The 17,572-nt window shown below is 40.5% G+C and overlaps 1 protein-coding gene across 1 annotated transcript in view; it reads right to left on the reverse strand.

The window, feature by feature from the left end:
• The window catches only part of FRMPD2 (FERM and PDZ domain containing 2), a 289,815-nt gene that overhangs the window by 129,483 nt on the left and 142,760 nt on the right, over positions 1 to 17,572 (reverse strand). The window contains exon 31 of the mRNA XM_027857815.1: positions 16,537 to 16,747. Within this exon, the coding sequence (XP_027713616.1) occupies positions 16,537 to 16,747 (211 nt within the window). The remainder of the gene's footprint in view (positions 1 to 16,536; positions 16,748 to 17,572) is intronic.

Below are 17,572 nucleotides of genomic sequence, written 5' to 3' on the forward strand. Positions count from 1 at the left end.
CTATATGCTAGGCACTATCCTAAAGGCTGAGGATAGAAAGAAAGGCAAAAGATAGATGGAGCCAAGATGGTGGAGTAAAGGCAGGGTCTCACCTGAACTATTCCCCAAACCTCTCAAAATACCTTTAAAAATGAATCCTAGATCAGCAGAACCCACAAAAAGATGGAGTGAAACAAATTTCCAGCCCAATATAACTTGGAAGTTCAGCAGGAAAGGTCTATTGCACTAGGGTGAGAGAGGAGCACAGTCCAGCACAGGCCACGTCAGTACAGCCCCAGCCACAGCAAACCCAGAATAGGCCTCGGGGCAACTGAATCACTGGCAGCACCGGCGGTTTCCAGACGTCTCAGCCCATAGATGCCAAAGACAACTTAGAAGTTCAGCCAAAAAAAGTCTGTTGGACCAGGGTGAGAAAGGAGCGCAGTCCAGTGCAGGCCAATAGGGGATAGTCAGAAGCAAAACACTTTTGAGGAGAGACGGTGAAAGGAGAGAGAGAATAGAATAAATTGGAGGAATAGCATGGAAGGAAATATAGGTAGCAATGGTAATTGTGAAAAAAATTTTGGAGCAAGTTTCTCTGATAAAGACCTCATTTCTCAAACATATAGAGAACTGAGTCAAATTCATAAAAATAAGAGCCGTTCCCCAATTGAGAAGTGATCAAAAGATGTGATCCGTTTTCAAATGAAGTAATCAAACTGTCTATACCCATATGAAAAAATACTCTAACTTACTATTGAATGGAGAAATGTGAATCAAAATAATTCTGAGGTACTACCTCATACCTGTTAGATTGGCTAATAGGACAGAAAAGATAAATGACAAATGTTGGAGGGGATGTGGGGAAAATGAGACATTAATACATTGTTGATGGACTTGTGAACTGATTCAGTCATTCTGTAGAGCAATTTGGAACTATGCCCAAAGGGCTATAAAACCCTTTGACCTAGCAATACCACTACTAGGTCTATATCCCAAAGGAGATTAAAAACAAAACAAAAAAAAAGACAAAGGACCTATATGTACAAAAATATTTATAGCAGCTCTTTTCTGGGGGCAAAAAATTAGAAATCGAGGGGATGTCCATCAATTGGGAGGTGGCTGAAGATGTGGCATGTGATTATGATGGAATACTATTGTACTATAAGAAATGATGAGCAAGATCTCTCATAAAAACCTGGAAAGAATTTCATGGGCTGATGAAAAGTGAAATGTACTGTGTACAAAGTAACAGCAATATTGTAAGATGATCAGCTATAAATGACTTAACTATTCTCAGCAATACAACTATCCAAGACAACTTTAAAGGACTTATGATGAAAAATGCTATCCATCTCCAGAGAAATACTGATTATATCTGAATACAGATTGAAGCATACTTTTTTTGCTTTCTTTATTTTTCTTGAGTTTTTTTGGTCTATTTTCTTTCACAATATGATTATTATGAATATGTTTTGCATGACTACACATGTATAACCTACATGGAGTTGCTTGCCTTCTCAATGATGGGGGGTGGGGAGGGAAGAAAGGAAAGAATTTGGAACTCAAAGTTTTAAAATCAAATGTTAAAAATTCTTTTTAGGGGGCAGCTAGGTGGTGCAGTAGATGGAGCACTGGCCTTGGAATCAAGAGGACCTGAGTTCAAATCCAGCCTCAGACACTTAACACTTACTAGCTATGTGACCCTGGGCAAGTCACTTAACCCCATTGCCTAGCAAAAACAAATAAACAAAAAAAAATTCTTTTTACATATAACTGGGGGAAATGAAATACTAAATTAAAAAAAAGAAAGGCAAAAGATAGTCTCTGTCCTCAAGGAGCTCACAACCTGATAGGGAGATAACATGCAAACAACTATGTACAAACAAGATATATATAGCACAAAAAAGGAAGGGTCAACAGAGAGAAGGCATTAGAATTAAGAGGAATTGGGATAAGATGGAAGTTTAACTGAGACTTGAAGAAATCCTAGGAAGCCAAAAGGTGGAGATGAAGAGGGATAGCATTTCATGCATAGGAGACAACCAGTGAAAATGCCCTGAACTGAAAGATGTAGTGAATTGTTCAAGCAACAGCAAGAAAGTCAGTGTATATGGGGGGTTGTAAGTTATAAAAAGACTGGAAATTTGATGGGACAACTATGTTATGAAGGACTTTAAATACTAGAGGATTTTATATTTGATCCTAAAGATGAGAGAGAACCATTGGAGTTTACTGAGTTTAGGGGTGCCATGGTTGGACCTGTGCTTTAGGACAATTACTTTGATGGTGGAGTGGAGGATGGACTGGAGCTGGGTGAGACTTAAGGCAGGCTAGCCCACCAACAGACTATTGCGATAGTTCAAGTGGTGATGAGATAAGGGCCTGCAGCATGGTGGTGACAGTAGCAAAGGAAAGAAGGGAGTATATTTTAGAGATGTTGCAATGATGAAATCAACAAGCCTTGGTAAACGACTGGATATTCAGGTGTGGGGGTGAGAGGTAGTGAGGAATCTAGGATAACATCTAGGTTCTAAGCCTGGGAGACTGGGAGGATGGTGATGCCCTCTATAACAATGGGGAAGTTTGGAGGGTATAGGTTTTAGAGAATGTTTTGGACATGCAGAGTTTAAGATGTCTACAGTACACCTAGTTTGAAATATCTAATAAGCGGTTGGGGATGTGAGACTGGAGGTGAGCAGAGGGGTTATGACTGAATAAGTCAATTTGAAAATCATTACCATAGAGATGATAATTGATTCCATAGAAACTGATGAGATCACCAAGTGAAATAGTATGTAGGGAGATGAGAAGAGGGCACAGGGTGGAGCCCCGTGGGATACCCATAGTTAGCAGGCATTACTTGAATGTAGATCCAGGAAGAGACTGAGGAGTGGTCAGATAGGTAGAAACAAAACCAGGAGAGAGTGCTGTCCTGAAAATCTCGAGACAAGAGTATGAAGGATAAAAGAAAGATCATTAGTAACTTTGGACAAAACAGTTTTAGTTAAATGATAAGGTTGGAAGACAAATTAAGAAAAGTGTAAGAGGAGAGGAACTGGAGAAATATATAGTAGAAGGCCTCCCCAAAGAGTTTCGGTGTAAGAGTCAGGAAAGATAGGGAATGATAATTATGAGGGGTGGAAGGATCAAGGCTTTTTTTTTTTTAGTTTGGGGGAGATAGACATGTCTATAGGCAATAGGCAAGCAGTCAATAGACAGGGAGAGATTGAAGATAAGACAAAGAGTGGAGATGATGACTAAGACTTGACTGGGAGTCATTGGTAATATGATAAGGTCACTAGGGACTCAAGAGAAAGGGACAGTGTAGAGCTGAATTGGTTCACCAAGGGAGCATAACAGTAGCAAATAGTATGGACCTTTTTGTTAATTGGCTGTGCTGGAAAGAAGATAAGGAGTCTTCTCTCCCCCTTTTCCTTCCCCTCCACCAGCAAATAGAGGGGTTTTGTTTGTTTTTTTTTCACTAAAGCTTTCTACATCTGTTATACAGACCCTTCCCTGTGCATTTGTGGTGGCTTTTGCTGATCCTGGTTCATTTACATAAAGAGTTCATTTTCCATGTTTTTGCTGAGTATGATTAAATGCTGCCCAAGAGCAGCTCTGAGGAAATTTTACCTTTCACACACTCTTTAAGCTGCAGTTCCAATTTGATGCTCAAGGAGATCACCCTGGGACATACTTTATGAGCCATTTTATCCTATACAATAACAATAATAACAAACAACAACTAACATTTATTTAGCACTTTGAGGTTTGAAAAGCTTTATATGTCATTTGTTCCTCACAACACCCCTGTGAGGTAGATGCTATTATCCCCATTTGCCAAATGAGGAAGTGGGATTAGATAGTGTTGTGGTCCACAAAAGTAGTGCAAGTGTAGAATTTTTACTTAATTCTTCACATTACCACTGCACCATGTGTGAGGAGCTAGGGGAGGGGCGAGACATTTGCTATAGAAAAAGCTATGGAGTTGGTTTGATAGTTAACTTTGCCCCCAGGTAGATAATTTGTGACACAGTTTAGGCCCTTTGTACAAGAAGGACTTAAATTAGGTCTATGACACTCATAGAGAGTTCTTGGAATCCCAGACAACTTTCTTGTGCATTGCTTTAAACAACATGTTGGTGGCTTTTACCCATTTTTGTCTTTTTTTTTTAAATGGGTAGCTAAGTGGCTAAGTGATAGAGTGCTGGGCCTGGAGTCAGGAAGACTCATCTTCCTGAGTTCACATCCAGCTGTATGACCCTGGGCAAGTCACTTTAACTCTGTTTGCCTCAGTTTCTTCATCTGTAAAATGAGCTGGAGAAGGAAATGGAAAACCACTCCAGTATCTCAGCCAAGAAATCCCCAAATGGAGTCATGAAGAGTCTGACATGATTGAAAATGACTGAACAGCAACAAGAACTACTTTTTAACCTCCTTGGGAGTTGTTTTTACCTGGTGTCAGGTGTGTGCTAAAGCCTGCTCACAAAGGCTACAGATTGGTAAATTTGCAGTGTGAACATTTGTACCTCAGCTACAAATCAGGACTTGATTTATTGTTTTGTGAATTGTTTACTCTTTAAAAGGTGATGTCAAAATGCAGATTAAATTTTAAAATATGTGATGAGTGCATTTTTTTCTGAAGTGCCAGTTATCAAACATTTACCAGCATACCTCTGCCTACATGAATGTGTATGAATATTTATATTAAGAGGACTGTGGAACAGATCCTCAAGCCCTGGATAATTCAATTTCATCAGACACTAAGCCACAGATAGGGCAGAGAAGATGAGACTTGCCTGTGTGACACAATTTGTGAGAATCTGAAATAGGACTTGAACTTGGGGTCTTGTGAATGCCATGGCTGGCATTCTTACTCTGCCACCTAGTTACCCTAATATTTATGATAGCTGAACTCTGAAAGTAATAGTTTAAATAGAATCTGATGTAAGCTCCCAAGACCAAGAGCTAGTCTTTCCTTTCTCTTGGTTGTAGTCACTAGGACCCCTGAGACTAGGTAGTTCATCTCCACCAGGTAAGAGAAAGAGAAAAAGAGAAAGCAGAGGAGGAGAATGAGGTGAGGGAACCAGAAGAGAAAGTCCTGCTCAGGCAACTCAGGAGGTGTAAATAAGGCACTGGAGGTTTTTGGCATCAGCCCTTTTTTGATTTGATATAGAGTTATGGGGCTTTTGTATAATTTACATATCTTTGGCTATTCTAATTTCTTTCTGCAGAAGAATACTTTTCTATATACTGCATCCTTAGCTTTTTCTGCCTTTTCAGTGAAGTCATCAAACATCAGAATGTACCTTAGCCTGAGTTGGAGGGCCTTATCAGGTTCTTTGTAGAATTCCTCCACCATTTTATTTTCAGCAACAGGTGTTGATGCTTAAATTTCAATTCTTTGCATTGGTTGTTTTGAAAATACTTATTAATACTGCAATAAGTGATGATCAACTGTCTCATGCAATAATATTTCTTGTAGTTTTGGGACATATAATACATTTAAAAAATAATATCCATTTTGCCAACACCTTTCTTTACCTCTCCAAGGAGTGCTTATAACCTCCCTTCCATTAAACTGTAGCTTCCTTCTTTTAGTTTCATTTTGTAAGCCCTAGGTGCTGTTGTTGTTCCCAAAAAAAAGGGGGTGATGTCAAAAACCTCCAGACTGCCTTATCTATATCTCCTGGGTTGTCTGGGCAGGACTTTCTCTTCCAGTTCAATTCTCTAAACAATGGCTGATACATATATAATGCTCAAAGGTTTGCCAACATTACCTCATTTGAGTCTAACAACAACCCCGTGAGGTTGATAAAAGGCCTTTTCTGATTCCTCCAGTTGTTATTGATTACCCCTCAAAAACGACGATTGTATTTTGTTTTTAATAGTTTGTATTCCATAGTGTCCTCTCCCTACCACCACCCCAGAAGGTAAGCCCTTGAGAGCAGACATTATTTCCCTTTTGGTCTTTATCACTCCATGCCTAACACATATTTAGCACTTAATAAATTCTGGAAAAGTTGAAGCTCAAAAATCTTAAGTGAAACCGTTGTCTGCTATCTCAAAGCTAGTAAATATCAAAGGAAAACTTCAATCTGTGGTCCTCTTCACGTTACATCTGACACTCTATCGATTACATCAATAATGCCGTTCTTTTATCATTTATGATGAGACACTAACATCACTGGTGTGTTAGTCACTAGTGTCTCAGACACTTATGAAAATGCTATCATAGTCTAGATCAATAAATCTGTTCCATGCTGTGTTCCATGTAGTTCATCTTCCAGTTTAATCTGTAAGTGTGAGGGACTGTCTGATGTTGGCAGCTACCAGGTTGGGTACTGTGGCAAGGGTAGGGTAAGATCTGGGTATTTTGGAAGTTGGGGCAGGGACTGTGGTAGGCAGAGTCGTGTGTACTGGGATGGGCTGGATACGGAGAAGCCATGAGGCAATTGGGCAGTGCTACGAGATAAGCTGGGTGCAAGGAAGTAGCCGAGCCTGATCTCCTGAGGCAAGGGGCGGTGCCACGTGGGAGTGGGATGGCAGAGGACTGAGTTCCCTCTGCTTAGTCCCCTCCCTATATGCAACGTCATCCCCAGATGCCTCTTGTGACCTTCCTGACCTCCGGGTCCCTTTGTGCAGCACTGACCCAGTCCCCTCCTGAGTCTGACTTCCTAGGTCACGTACTCTTGTCCATGCGTCAATCCCAGATGCCTCCTTCCTGTATCCAATCCTAGCCTCCTACGTCACTCCCTCCCCCTTGGTGTGCTAAACTCAGACAGCCCCTTCCAGTATCTGACCCTACAATCATTGGCTAGTAGCGGGCTGGGGAGGAGGGGCTAAGTAGGTACTTAGGAACAAGCATGGTCAGATCACACACGTGCGCTCTCCCCTGGCTCCTGCCCTGTTGCTCTGGCCTTGCTGTTTTGGGCTTGCTATGATGGTTTGCTGAGTTGGCCTCTGAATAAAGCTCTGGTGTTGGTGCCTCCCGATGGCTCGTCTCTGTGTGGTGATCCGGCTCAGAACCGAAGACCCAGGCGTGGGTAAGACTCTGGTGGTGTACTTCTTTTAAGAGAAGTGGGTACTGGCGCATGACTGGCAGAAGGTCGGCGTGCGGCCCGTATATGTAAGTGCTCTCAAGATGGTCTGCTTTAATGGTTCTCAGACCAAACTCTTTGGGGCTCTTTTACCTCTCCACTATTTTTGGCTGCTTAGTTCTTCCCCCACAGGAATTATTTGCAAATAAACTCACTCTCTAATCCTGTGCTACTCTTGGCTGTCATGTGCCTTCTGTTTGTTAAAGAGAATCAGCTGTTTTCTGAGCTCTTTTGCCCTCCACATTATGGTGAATATATAAATATCAACTTCTCTAAGAAACACTAACAACCAAAGCCTACATCTTTACCCTTATTATTTCCCATTTTTCAGAAATAACTTGTTTGAATAAATTGGGTTAAAGCCATTGTAATTGTATGAGTAGCATCTCTTCTTCTGCTCTATACCTTCCTTTAAAAGGTTTTTTATTTTGACATTTGTTCTAAAAGGCTAATAGTTTGACTCCATAAAGATTGCTGATTCTGGAATGGTTGCATTTTTTTCTCTGCTAAAATGTAATCAATTTCAATTTTTTGTAAAGATGTTCTAGATTCTTCATGTTTCATATGGTCTTTCTAAAGAAAGCATTTATGGTACACATGCATAAAGTCTTTTTCATTCTTAATTCCGAACTCTATTTTATGGTATTCTTCTCACTCTTTTCCTTTGCCTATTTTCATATGGAGATCACCAAGTATCAGTGCATTTGTTGACTTGGTGGGAGCATCTTATCAAATTCTCCATAGAATTTCTCTGTTTTATCTGGTGCAGATATGTTAGCACACAGGCCACAATTAGATTCACAATTATCTGTTTGTTTGAACACATTCCTTTTAGCTCTAGATCTATGATCTTATACATAGCCTGTATATAATATTTTTTATTGAATGTATAATGAAAGTAGCTCACCCAATTCCTTTTTCCCCCGTGAGGAAAATCTGCAAGCCATCTCTATCATTTAGCTCCAAATTCATTGTGTCTTCTGATTTTATTTCTATCAAATATCAATATGGCTGCATCAACTATATTAAAAAAAGGGGGATTCAACATGCCTCCAAAGTATGCCAACTGTGTCACTGGACAAAGATCTGAATTAGGGTCTGCACATGTTCCAAAAGACCATTTGATTATTTTTAGCATTTTTTTCTACCACTCTCATTGCAAAAGAAGGTGGCCATATGAGACTGAAGGGTCTCTTTCATTATTAGCTGTTTCAAAGACTCCCATAACCACTGAATTCACCATCTCATGGCCAAACTCCGGGTGACAAGCATCTATGCCCTTAGTTAGCCTGGTCCTCAGACAGAAGACCTATTCTGTTGCCATGAACCATATAGGAAGCCTTTCTAGCTAAGAACCTGCCAGACTTGGCTGTTTTCTGAGACAACCTTTGAGAACACAGAGTCAACTCAGAGTAGGACTCTTTGGTAAATAAGAGTGTAAATTTTCCCTAAATTCTTCTAGTTTAATTAATGCAAAGAAGCAGTGTGGGATAGTGGGTAGAGAGCTGACCTTAGGGTCAGGAAAACCTAGATTCAAGTATGACACATACTGTCTATGGGAATCTGGCTCTGTAGGCCAATAAACTTCTTAATGCCCTCAGGCAATTCTGTAAAACTTTGAGTTACAGAGCATGTACTCATCTGCATCTTTACATGGAATCCTCTCATGGGGAATCTCCTATTCCAGGGAAATCAAGTCCTAAGTCCAAAATAAAAATAGCTCTCCTCTTAATGACAATGTTAAGTAGATAGTATAATTCTGATTGTCTCCATTACCTGAATAAATTTTACCCAGCTGGGTGCTATAATGGAAGAGCATTTGGCTTGGAGTCAGGAAAACCTGAGTTCAAATCTATCCTCTGGTACTTACTAGTTATGTGATCCAGGGAAAGTTATTTGACCGCTCTCTGCCTCAACTTCCTCAGCTGTAAAATGGGAGTAATAAAAATACCCATCTCCAAGGGTTTGTGAGGATCAAATGAGATGATATTTGTAAATTGCTTGGCACAGTGTTTGGCAAAAACTAAGCACTTAATAAATGCTTTTTCCCATTCTCCCTCCCTCTTCCCTTCTCCTTCCTTCAACAACTCAAAAGATTATCCCCACCAGAATACCTGCTTTCTCTGATTGGCTTGTTATCCCAGGTCCTCCACCCATCCAGTGATGCAATGATGTTGCCCTTATTCTGAGACACTCCCATTAATTGCTCTGTAATTTTTAGCTCAGAGATAGCCCCCCTTTACCTTTCAGAGTTTTCCTATAATATCTGCCTTGAGCTCCCCACCCCCATACCCCCCAAAAACCTACAGACACTTAGGAAACTCTAGTACAGAGTTTCCTAGTACAGGGCTGCCATCATTTCCACCATGAAACTCTGGTCATATACATGCACACAATCTTTCAAGGATATGGAATACAACATACTGAGTAGTAAGTTTTGTGGAACATTTTAAAATAACAATATTTGAAAGACAGTAATTCAAGCAGGTAAACAATAGCATTCCAATCCCCATCGGGCATTCCCTAATATCACTTACAATTCTCGGTAAAGACTCAGTTCATCCAGGGATCTGCACCGTACACCTCTGCGGCTGGCCGGTGTAGCTGTTACAGAGAAGTCCATTGCCCTGCCTCCCTTTGGCTAAGGTTCAATCTGGAAAAGATAGTCTGTATTATGCCCCTCTATTGGTTAAAGTCCTTCCTCAGTATCCTTCAACAGGTCTCTCAATGGAGCCCATGTCTAGTGGCCCACCACTAGAACCACCACTAGAATGAAAACCACTCTCCTGCCAGAATTGACAGGAGGGCTTGGTCCACCCAGAGTGCTTAGCAACTCCACCCTGTGTCCTCCACTAAAGCCTTTGCTTTTACTCTCAGGGCTAGAACAATTAGCTTTACTTCCTATCCCCCTGCCTCCTGCCCCTCACCTCTGGATGAATTAGCCACATATCCCCAAAGCAAAGAGGAGCCTAAGATATACACAGTCTGGTCTACTGCATCCTACACTCAATCATTCTCTAGCTATTCAATAGTTGTGAGTCTTATTTTCCTAACCCAATATTAACGTACCATCCCTTCTTAGGCAGATATAAGCTTTGCAGTTAAAGCAGATGAGTTAGATCCACGGTTAGGTTCAGGCTGATTACTGTGTTCACTGGAGAATTGGGATTCATACCCAGAAGGGACAGACTTGAAGTGGGTCAGGGATCCAATCTGTGATTGGACAGGCTGGCATGGAAGGTTTCAGCTAGGGTGCGTCACTCAATAGGAGTGCCAGAAAAGAACAATTTTAACAGTGAGTTGTTTTGATGAAGAACCTCTGAAACCCAAGGCCTTTGATTTTGGATAGCTTCAGTTCCCCTGAGTAAAAATAGTCCTTTTCACTTAAGCACAAGACTTCAATGTGTCTGTTTAGGTAATGGAGGAGAGAAAATCTGGTCTGTGCCTTCCAGCTGACCTGGGAACTGGACTAAGATTTATATGCCTGGGGCCAGCTAGGTGGTGCAGTGGATAGAGCACCGGCCCTGAAGTCAGGAGGACCTGAGTCCAAATCCGGCCTCAGACCAAACTCTTGACACTTACTATCTGTGTGACCCTGGGCAAGTCACTTAACCCCAGCTGCCAAAAAGAAAAAAAAAAAAGATTTATATGCCTGGATTTGTCAGTAGTGGCCCTCTTCTCACCAGCTGCCATTTTCTTCCCAACACAAGAAGACTTGGGTACCATCAATCCTGCCAGTGACATTTACTGGCTCTGTGATGAAGAACAAGGCTCTGGACTTCTCTGAGTCTCAATTTTCTCATCTGTAATATGGGGATGAGTCAGCATGGCATCGTGCATAGAGACACCATTTCTGAAACATGACCTAGTTTCAAGTCCTGCCTTTTGTCACAAACTAGTCTTATGACCCTGGGCAAGTCTCTTAACCTCTCAGATGACTAGGCAACTTTCTAAGATGATAAGTTGCAGAGGGAGGTGCCCAGGGGCATTGGCAGAGGAAATTCCTGATGGGGAAGAGCTGTAAAATCATAGAACAGTCAAAAATTATAATATCAATACCTGTAATACCTACCCCACAGGGTTATTGTTAGGCTGGAGTGAAATAATGTGAATAAGGTGTTTTACAAATTTTAGAGTGCTAGGTAACTATCAGTGACCATTATTAGTTACCAGTTTAATAACTCTATTAAAACTGGAAAGAGGCTAATCTGGGAGATAACTTGTATGATTTTTACTCTATAGTTCTTCAAGATTAAAGAGGAGCTATATCATGGCTGGGCAAGTGCCCAATCAACCTCGTGGCTCAGAGTTCAAGAGTTTGTGCCTAGTATTAGGAGAGGCAGCAGGTGTAGTGCGTAGAGAGCTGGCCTCTGAGGAGTCAGGAAACCCTAGATTCAAACCCAACTCTAACAAACACTGATTGTGTGATGCCAAACAAACCATTTAATGCCTCAGTCACAGGCATCTCACAAAGACTGTAAGGTGAATAAAAAGTTACTGAACTTTGGTTCAGAAGGTAGGAGTTTCTTCTCTAGGATTTCCCTACATCATTGTAATCATGGGTCCAATAACAGAAGGATAGGGTAATGAATGTTGTACCTTCCTCCCAGGGCTGTCATGAGGATCATATAAAATAAAGTATTTAAAGGTCTCTGTAAACCGTCAAGCATTGCATGAATGTCAGGTTTTTTTTTTTAATCTTAAGTTCCAGCCTAGAAAATGGTAAGAATTACTAAATAAGGAGTGGCTTCTATTCCCTCATTTTCACTGGATGGTCATCTCCCAGGGCTGAGCAGAAGCTTCACAGATTATAGAATGATAAGATTATAGATTTAGAGTTGGAAGAGATGTAGGTGGTCATCCAAGACAACTGCCTCATTTTACAGATGAGGAAACTGAGGTCCAGAAAGATGAAGTGACTCACTCAATTTGAATGCAGGTCAACTGACTCTAAATCCAGAATCCTTTTTCATTGGACCATGTTTACCTAGATGTATCCCAGCATGCCAGAAAAAAGTTATTTCCTAACAGGGGTGTGTGGAACCTGTGGCCTCAAGGCTACCTGTGGCCCTCTAGGTCCTCAAGTGTGGCCTTTTGACCAAATCCAAACTTCACTTTTATTAAGGCAGTGATTTGGTAAAGATAGCCATCGCAACAGGGCCAACCAGAGACACTCTTTAGGTTAGTAATAATGAAGGGATCCTCTGTGCCATCAGAACTTGTCACACCAATATAACCAAATTGTTAGTCAAGCCAAGAGTCTAATAAACACAACAGGAGACAAAAGAAGATCAAGGTAGAGTAGCAGCAGAAATCAAAGTGATAAAATCATCATTAATCCCCTCTATCTCTGCTGACTGATACCTGCCTTTAGATCATACACACCCCCTTCCAGGAATCTTGTGCTCCCACACTGGCCTGGAAGCCAAGACAGCTATGCTTGACTTAGTGTACTACTTGAAGCTCTCTGCTAAGTGTTTTTTGTTCTAGACTATGAGAAAGCATGAACCATGGGATAGCATATCCTTGGCCCCTTTGTATTTCTTTGCTATTATTTCAAGATAATTCTGAACCTTCCAATGATTGAAAATTGCAAACAGCAATTGAGAAAAGCATTAAAAAACACCCCATTGGATCACTGCCTCGTCATGACGGAGGGGCTTGTGTGGCTCAATGAAACTATGAGCTATACTATGCAGGGCTACCCAAGACAAACAAGTCATAGTGGAGAGTTCTGACAAAAGATGACCCACTGGACATGAAAATAGCAGAATCTTTGCCAAGAAGATGGACAATATTAAAATAATAAAGAGACAACTCCAACATGCTACTGGGAAGAGGGGAGGACAACTACAAGTAGCTCCGGAGCTAATTAAGTGTCTGAGCCAATGCCAAAAAGAAAGTTAGCTATGAATGCATCTTATGTAAAACGAAAGTCCAATGCTGTAATGATCAATATCGCACAGGAACCTGGAATGTAAGATCTATGAACCAAGGTAAGCTGGATGCAGCCAAACAGGAGATAGAAAGATTAAACATCAATGTCTTGGTTGTCAGTGAACTTAAATGGATGGGAATGGGGCAAATTCAATTCATGTGATCACTACATATACTACTGTGGGCAAAAATCCATTGGAAGAAATAGAGTAGCCCTTATAGTCAATAAAAGGGTAAGAAAAGCAATGCTTGGGTATAATCTCAAAAATGACCAAGTGATATCTGTATGAATCCAAACCAAATCATTCAACACCACAGTAATCAAGTCTGTGTTCCAACCACTGATGCCAAAGAGGCCAAAGTTGACCAGTTCTGTGAAGATCTACAAAATATCCTAGAAATTACATCCTCAAAAAAAGATGTCGTATTCAACATAGGGGATTGGAATGCTAAAATAAAAAGTCAAAAGATAACTGGAGTAACAGGCAAGTTTGGCCTTGGAGTACAAAATAAAGCAAGGCAGAGACTAATAGAGTTTTGTCAAGATAACTCACTGGTCACAGTAAACACATTTTCAACAACCCAAAAGGCAACTCTATACACAGATATCACCAGATGGTCAATATAGAAATCAGATTGATTATATACTTTGCAGCAAAGATGGAGAAACTCTATACAGTCAGTTAAAACAAGGCTTGGAGCTTATTGTTGCTCAGATTATGAGCTTCTTTTTGCAAAATTCAGTTTTAAATTAATGAAAGTAGGGAAAACCATCAGACCATATGGGTATGACCTAAATAACATGCCTTATGAAGCAGAAGTGATGAATAGATTGAAGGGATTAGATCTGTTAGAGTGCCTGAAGAACTATGGACAGAGGTTAGCAATATTGTACAGGAAATAGCAACAAAAAACAGTCCAAAGAAAAGAAAAACAAGAAAGCAAAAATGGCTGTCTGATGAAGCTTTACAAATAGCTGAAGAAAGAAGGAAAACAAAATGGAAAGGAAAAAAGGAAAGATATACCCAACCGAATGCAGAATTCCAGAGAATAGCAAGGAGAGATAAGAAGGTTTTCTTAAATGAGAAATGCAAAGAAATAGAAGAAAACAATAGAATTGAAAAGACAAAAAATCTCTTCAAGAAAATTAGAGATATTAAGGGAATGTTTCATGCAAAAATGAGCATGATAAAGGACAAAAATTTAGGGACTTAACAGAAGCAGAAGAGAGTAAGAAGATGGGGCAAGAATACACAGAAGAACTGTACAAGAAAGGGTTTAGCATCACTGTTGCTACCAACTATGATAGTGTGGTTACTGATCTAGAGGCAGATATCCTGGAGAATAAAGTCAAGTGGGCCTTAGGAAGCACTGATAACAATAATGGAATGATGGAATTCTAGATAAGCTATTTAAAATCCTAAAAGATGATGGTGTTAAAGTGTTGCACTCAATATGCCAGCAAATTTAGAAAACTCAACAGTGGCCACTGGATTGGAAAAGATCAGTTTATGCCCCAATCCTAAAGGAGGGCAATGCCAAGGAATGTTCAAATTACTGAACAACTGCTCTCATTTCACATGCCAGCAAGGTTATGTCTAAGATTCTGTAAGCTAGGTTTCAGCAATATGTGAGCCAAGAACTACCAAAAGAACAGGCTGGCTTTCAAAGAGGCAGAGGAACTAGAGACCAAATTGCCAACATTTGCTGAATTATGAAGAAAGCAAGGGAGTTGCAGAAAAACATCTGTTTCTGCTTCATTGACTGCACTAAAGCTTTTAACTGTGTGGATCATAACAAACGGTGGCAGGTTCTTAAAGAGATGGAAGTACCAGATCATCTTACTTGTCTGCTGAAGAACCAAGAAGTGAGCCAAGAAGTAAGAACCAAAAATGGAACAATTGTTTGGTTTAAGACTGGAAGAGGAGTATAAGAAGGCTATATATTGTCACCTTATTTATTTAATTTATATGCAGAGTACACCATGCAAAATGCAAGGCTAGGTGAATCAAAAGCTGAAATTAAGTTGTCAGGAGAAATATCAACAATCTCAGATATGCAGATGATACCACTCTGAAGACAGAAAGGGAAAAGGAATTAAGAAGCCTCTTGATGAGGGTAAAAGAGGAAAGTGTAAAAGCTGGCTTGAAGCTTAACATAAAAAAAAACCTAAGATCTTGGCAACTGGTCCCATCATTTCCTGGCAAACAGAGAGAAGAAATGGAAGCGGTGTCAGATTTTATATTCTTGGGCTCAAAGATCACTGCAGATGATCTACAGCCATGTAATTAAAAGATGCTTGCTTCTTGGAAGGAAAGCTATGGTGAATCTGTTTAGCATACTAAGCAGCAAAGATATCACCTAGCTGACAAAGGTCTGTATGGTCAAAGCTATGGTTTTTCCAGTATCAATGTACGGCCATGAGAGTTGGACTATAAGGAAAGTTGAGCACTGCATAATTGATGCTTTCAAATTGTGGTTCTGGAGAAAACTTTTAAGAGTCCCGTGGACAGCAAGGAGATCAAATTAGTCAATACTTAAATAAAATAATTCAGGCTATTTACTGGAAGGTCAAATACTGAAGCTGAAGTGTAAATATTTTGGCCACATAATGAGAAGGTGGGACTTATTGGAAAAGACCCTGATGTTGGGAAAGATTGAAGGCCAAAGGAAAGGGGAATGGCAGAGGATAAGATGGGTAGATAGTGTCATGGAAGCAATGAACATGAACTTGGACAGACTTCAAGAGATAATAGAGTATAGAAGGGCTTGGCATACTATGGTCTATGGTGTCAGGAAGAGTCAGACATGACTGAGCAACTGAAGAACAGCAACATATTAGATAAGCATGCTTTTACAAGCTTATTGCCCGTCCCCTAAAGCTGGTGTCTTTTCCTTACCATCGACTTAGTTTTATTGAAATGATAAATTGGCTTCACTCTCAATTCCCTGTGAAAGCAAAGTTAGACAGCCTCCACCAAGAAAGCTGAGAAAGTTCTCAGGATATGTTGCTACTTGGCCAAATTACCCAGCATTCTAGGGGTAGGTGCTCCCTCTTTCCCTTGAAAAATGCCAGATTATCACATAGGCCACCAGCAGAAAATCCATTCTTCCTGTAGGATAGCCAGATATAAATTTGACAACTTTTATCATCTAATCCATGTCACTTCCGTACTGAGACAGAATGTACCAGTCACCAGACAGGAAACAGCAAGAAACTTTTCAATGACACTTCCTTTTCTTCAGGATCTGCCATTTGTATTCCTATGATTTACAACACAATTTATTTTTAGATGGTGTCCTTCACACCAAATATTGCCACATGTGAGTCAGTTATGAAGGAGGATGGCTTTAAAGTCAATCTGGAAGAGATTTCTATTTTCTCTCTCCCTCTCACATTGTGAGAGACTTCACATGGGATGCTCTATAAAAATAAATTGCATCAAGCCCAATACCAGAAAAAAAAATCCAGATTTAATGAATATTTCATTCAAACAACAGGGGGATGTGAGCTTACCTCATTGCTCGAATGTGGACTGTGTGGTCAGCTGCCTCACACACTTGCAAAGCTTCATCCACACTGATGCCCTCCATCCAAACTCCACATATAGACAGGATTTGATCTTTTGGCTGAAGGCTCCCTTCTCTGCTGGCTGGTGAACCTGGCACAATTTCTAGGACATAAATGCCCTGTACATCACCTTCAGCTCTTCCTGTTAACTTCAACCCTGAAATAATGAAATGGAAAAGAAGTGAAATTCAAATTGCAGAGCCACACTATGCCTGAAAGGTACAGAAATAGGCATGTTGGGGAGGATTAAAAGTGCAAAATGGCTCTTCATACAGGAGGAAACCAGATAAAGAACAGGGCAGCATAGAATAGCAACCTTGGGGACACCTCAATGCACTGTCAGCTTTCTTTGATAAGAGCTGAGCTGGTAGGGCACCTTTCATTTGCTCAGAGGAGAAAAATTTGGATACTTACTTCTTTCTCAGTGTCTCAATATTTCTCTCTACAGCCACCCACCCATTGCCCATGATATCGCCAGGTCCTAGGACACCAGACCCTACTCCACTGTTACATTTAAGGATACAGTGATCCACTGCTATAGCAAAATAAAATGATAGGGAGAAGAATAATATTCTCACATGTACTACACACAAATGGGGCTTTTGATTTTCAATTACCCTCAAAAGAGTCAAAGGAAATAGTAATGTCCAAGAATGGCTTCATTCACACAATAAGACTTATGAAGACCTAATGAGAGATGGCCGAGTGAATTTGCCAAAAAGACGCTTAAGGGACAGGAGTAGGAAGATGAGTACAAACAGCAGACGGAATGTTGCTGAGCTCTGGTTGCAGATCTCAGATGTTGCAGATCTGGTCATGAGGGTTGCTTTGAGGACTGCCTTCCCCACTAGAAAGTGTATCCTATATAGAAGAAATTGAGTTACTTCCTATGTCATAGCTGGATTGAGTTTTTAGGGCTCATATTCAAACATATGACAGAGAACTCCTTCTAAGACATACTTCCCTTTTCATCTCCTCATTC

This window comes from Vombatus ursinus, unplaced genomic scaffold (assembly GCF_900497805.2).
Source record: "Vombatus ursinus unplaced genomic scaffold, bare-nosed wombat genome assembly UNPS02000749.1, whole genome shotgun sequence".
NCBI lineage: Eukaryota > Metazoa > Chordata > Mammalia > Diprotodontia > Vombatidae > Vombatus > Vombatus ursinus.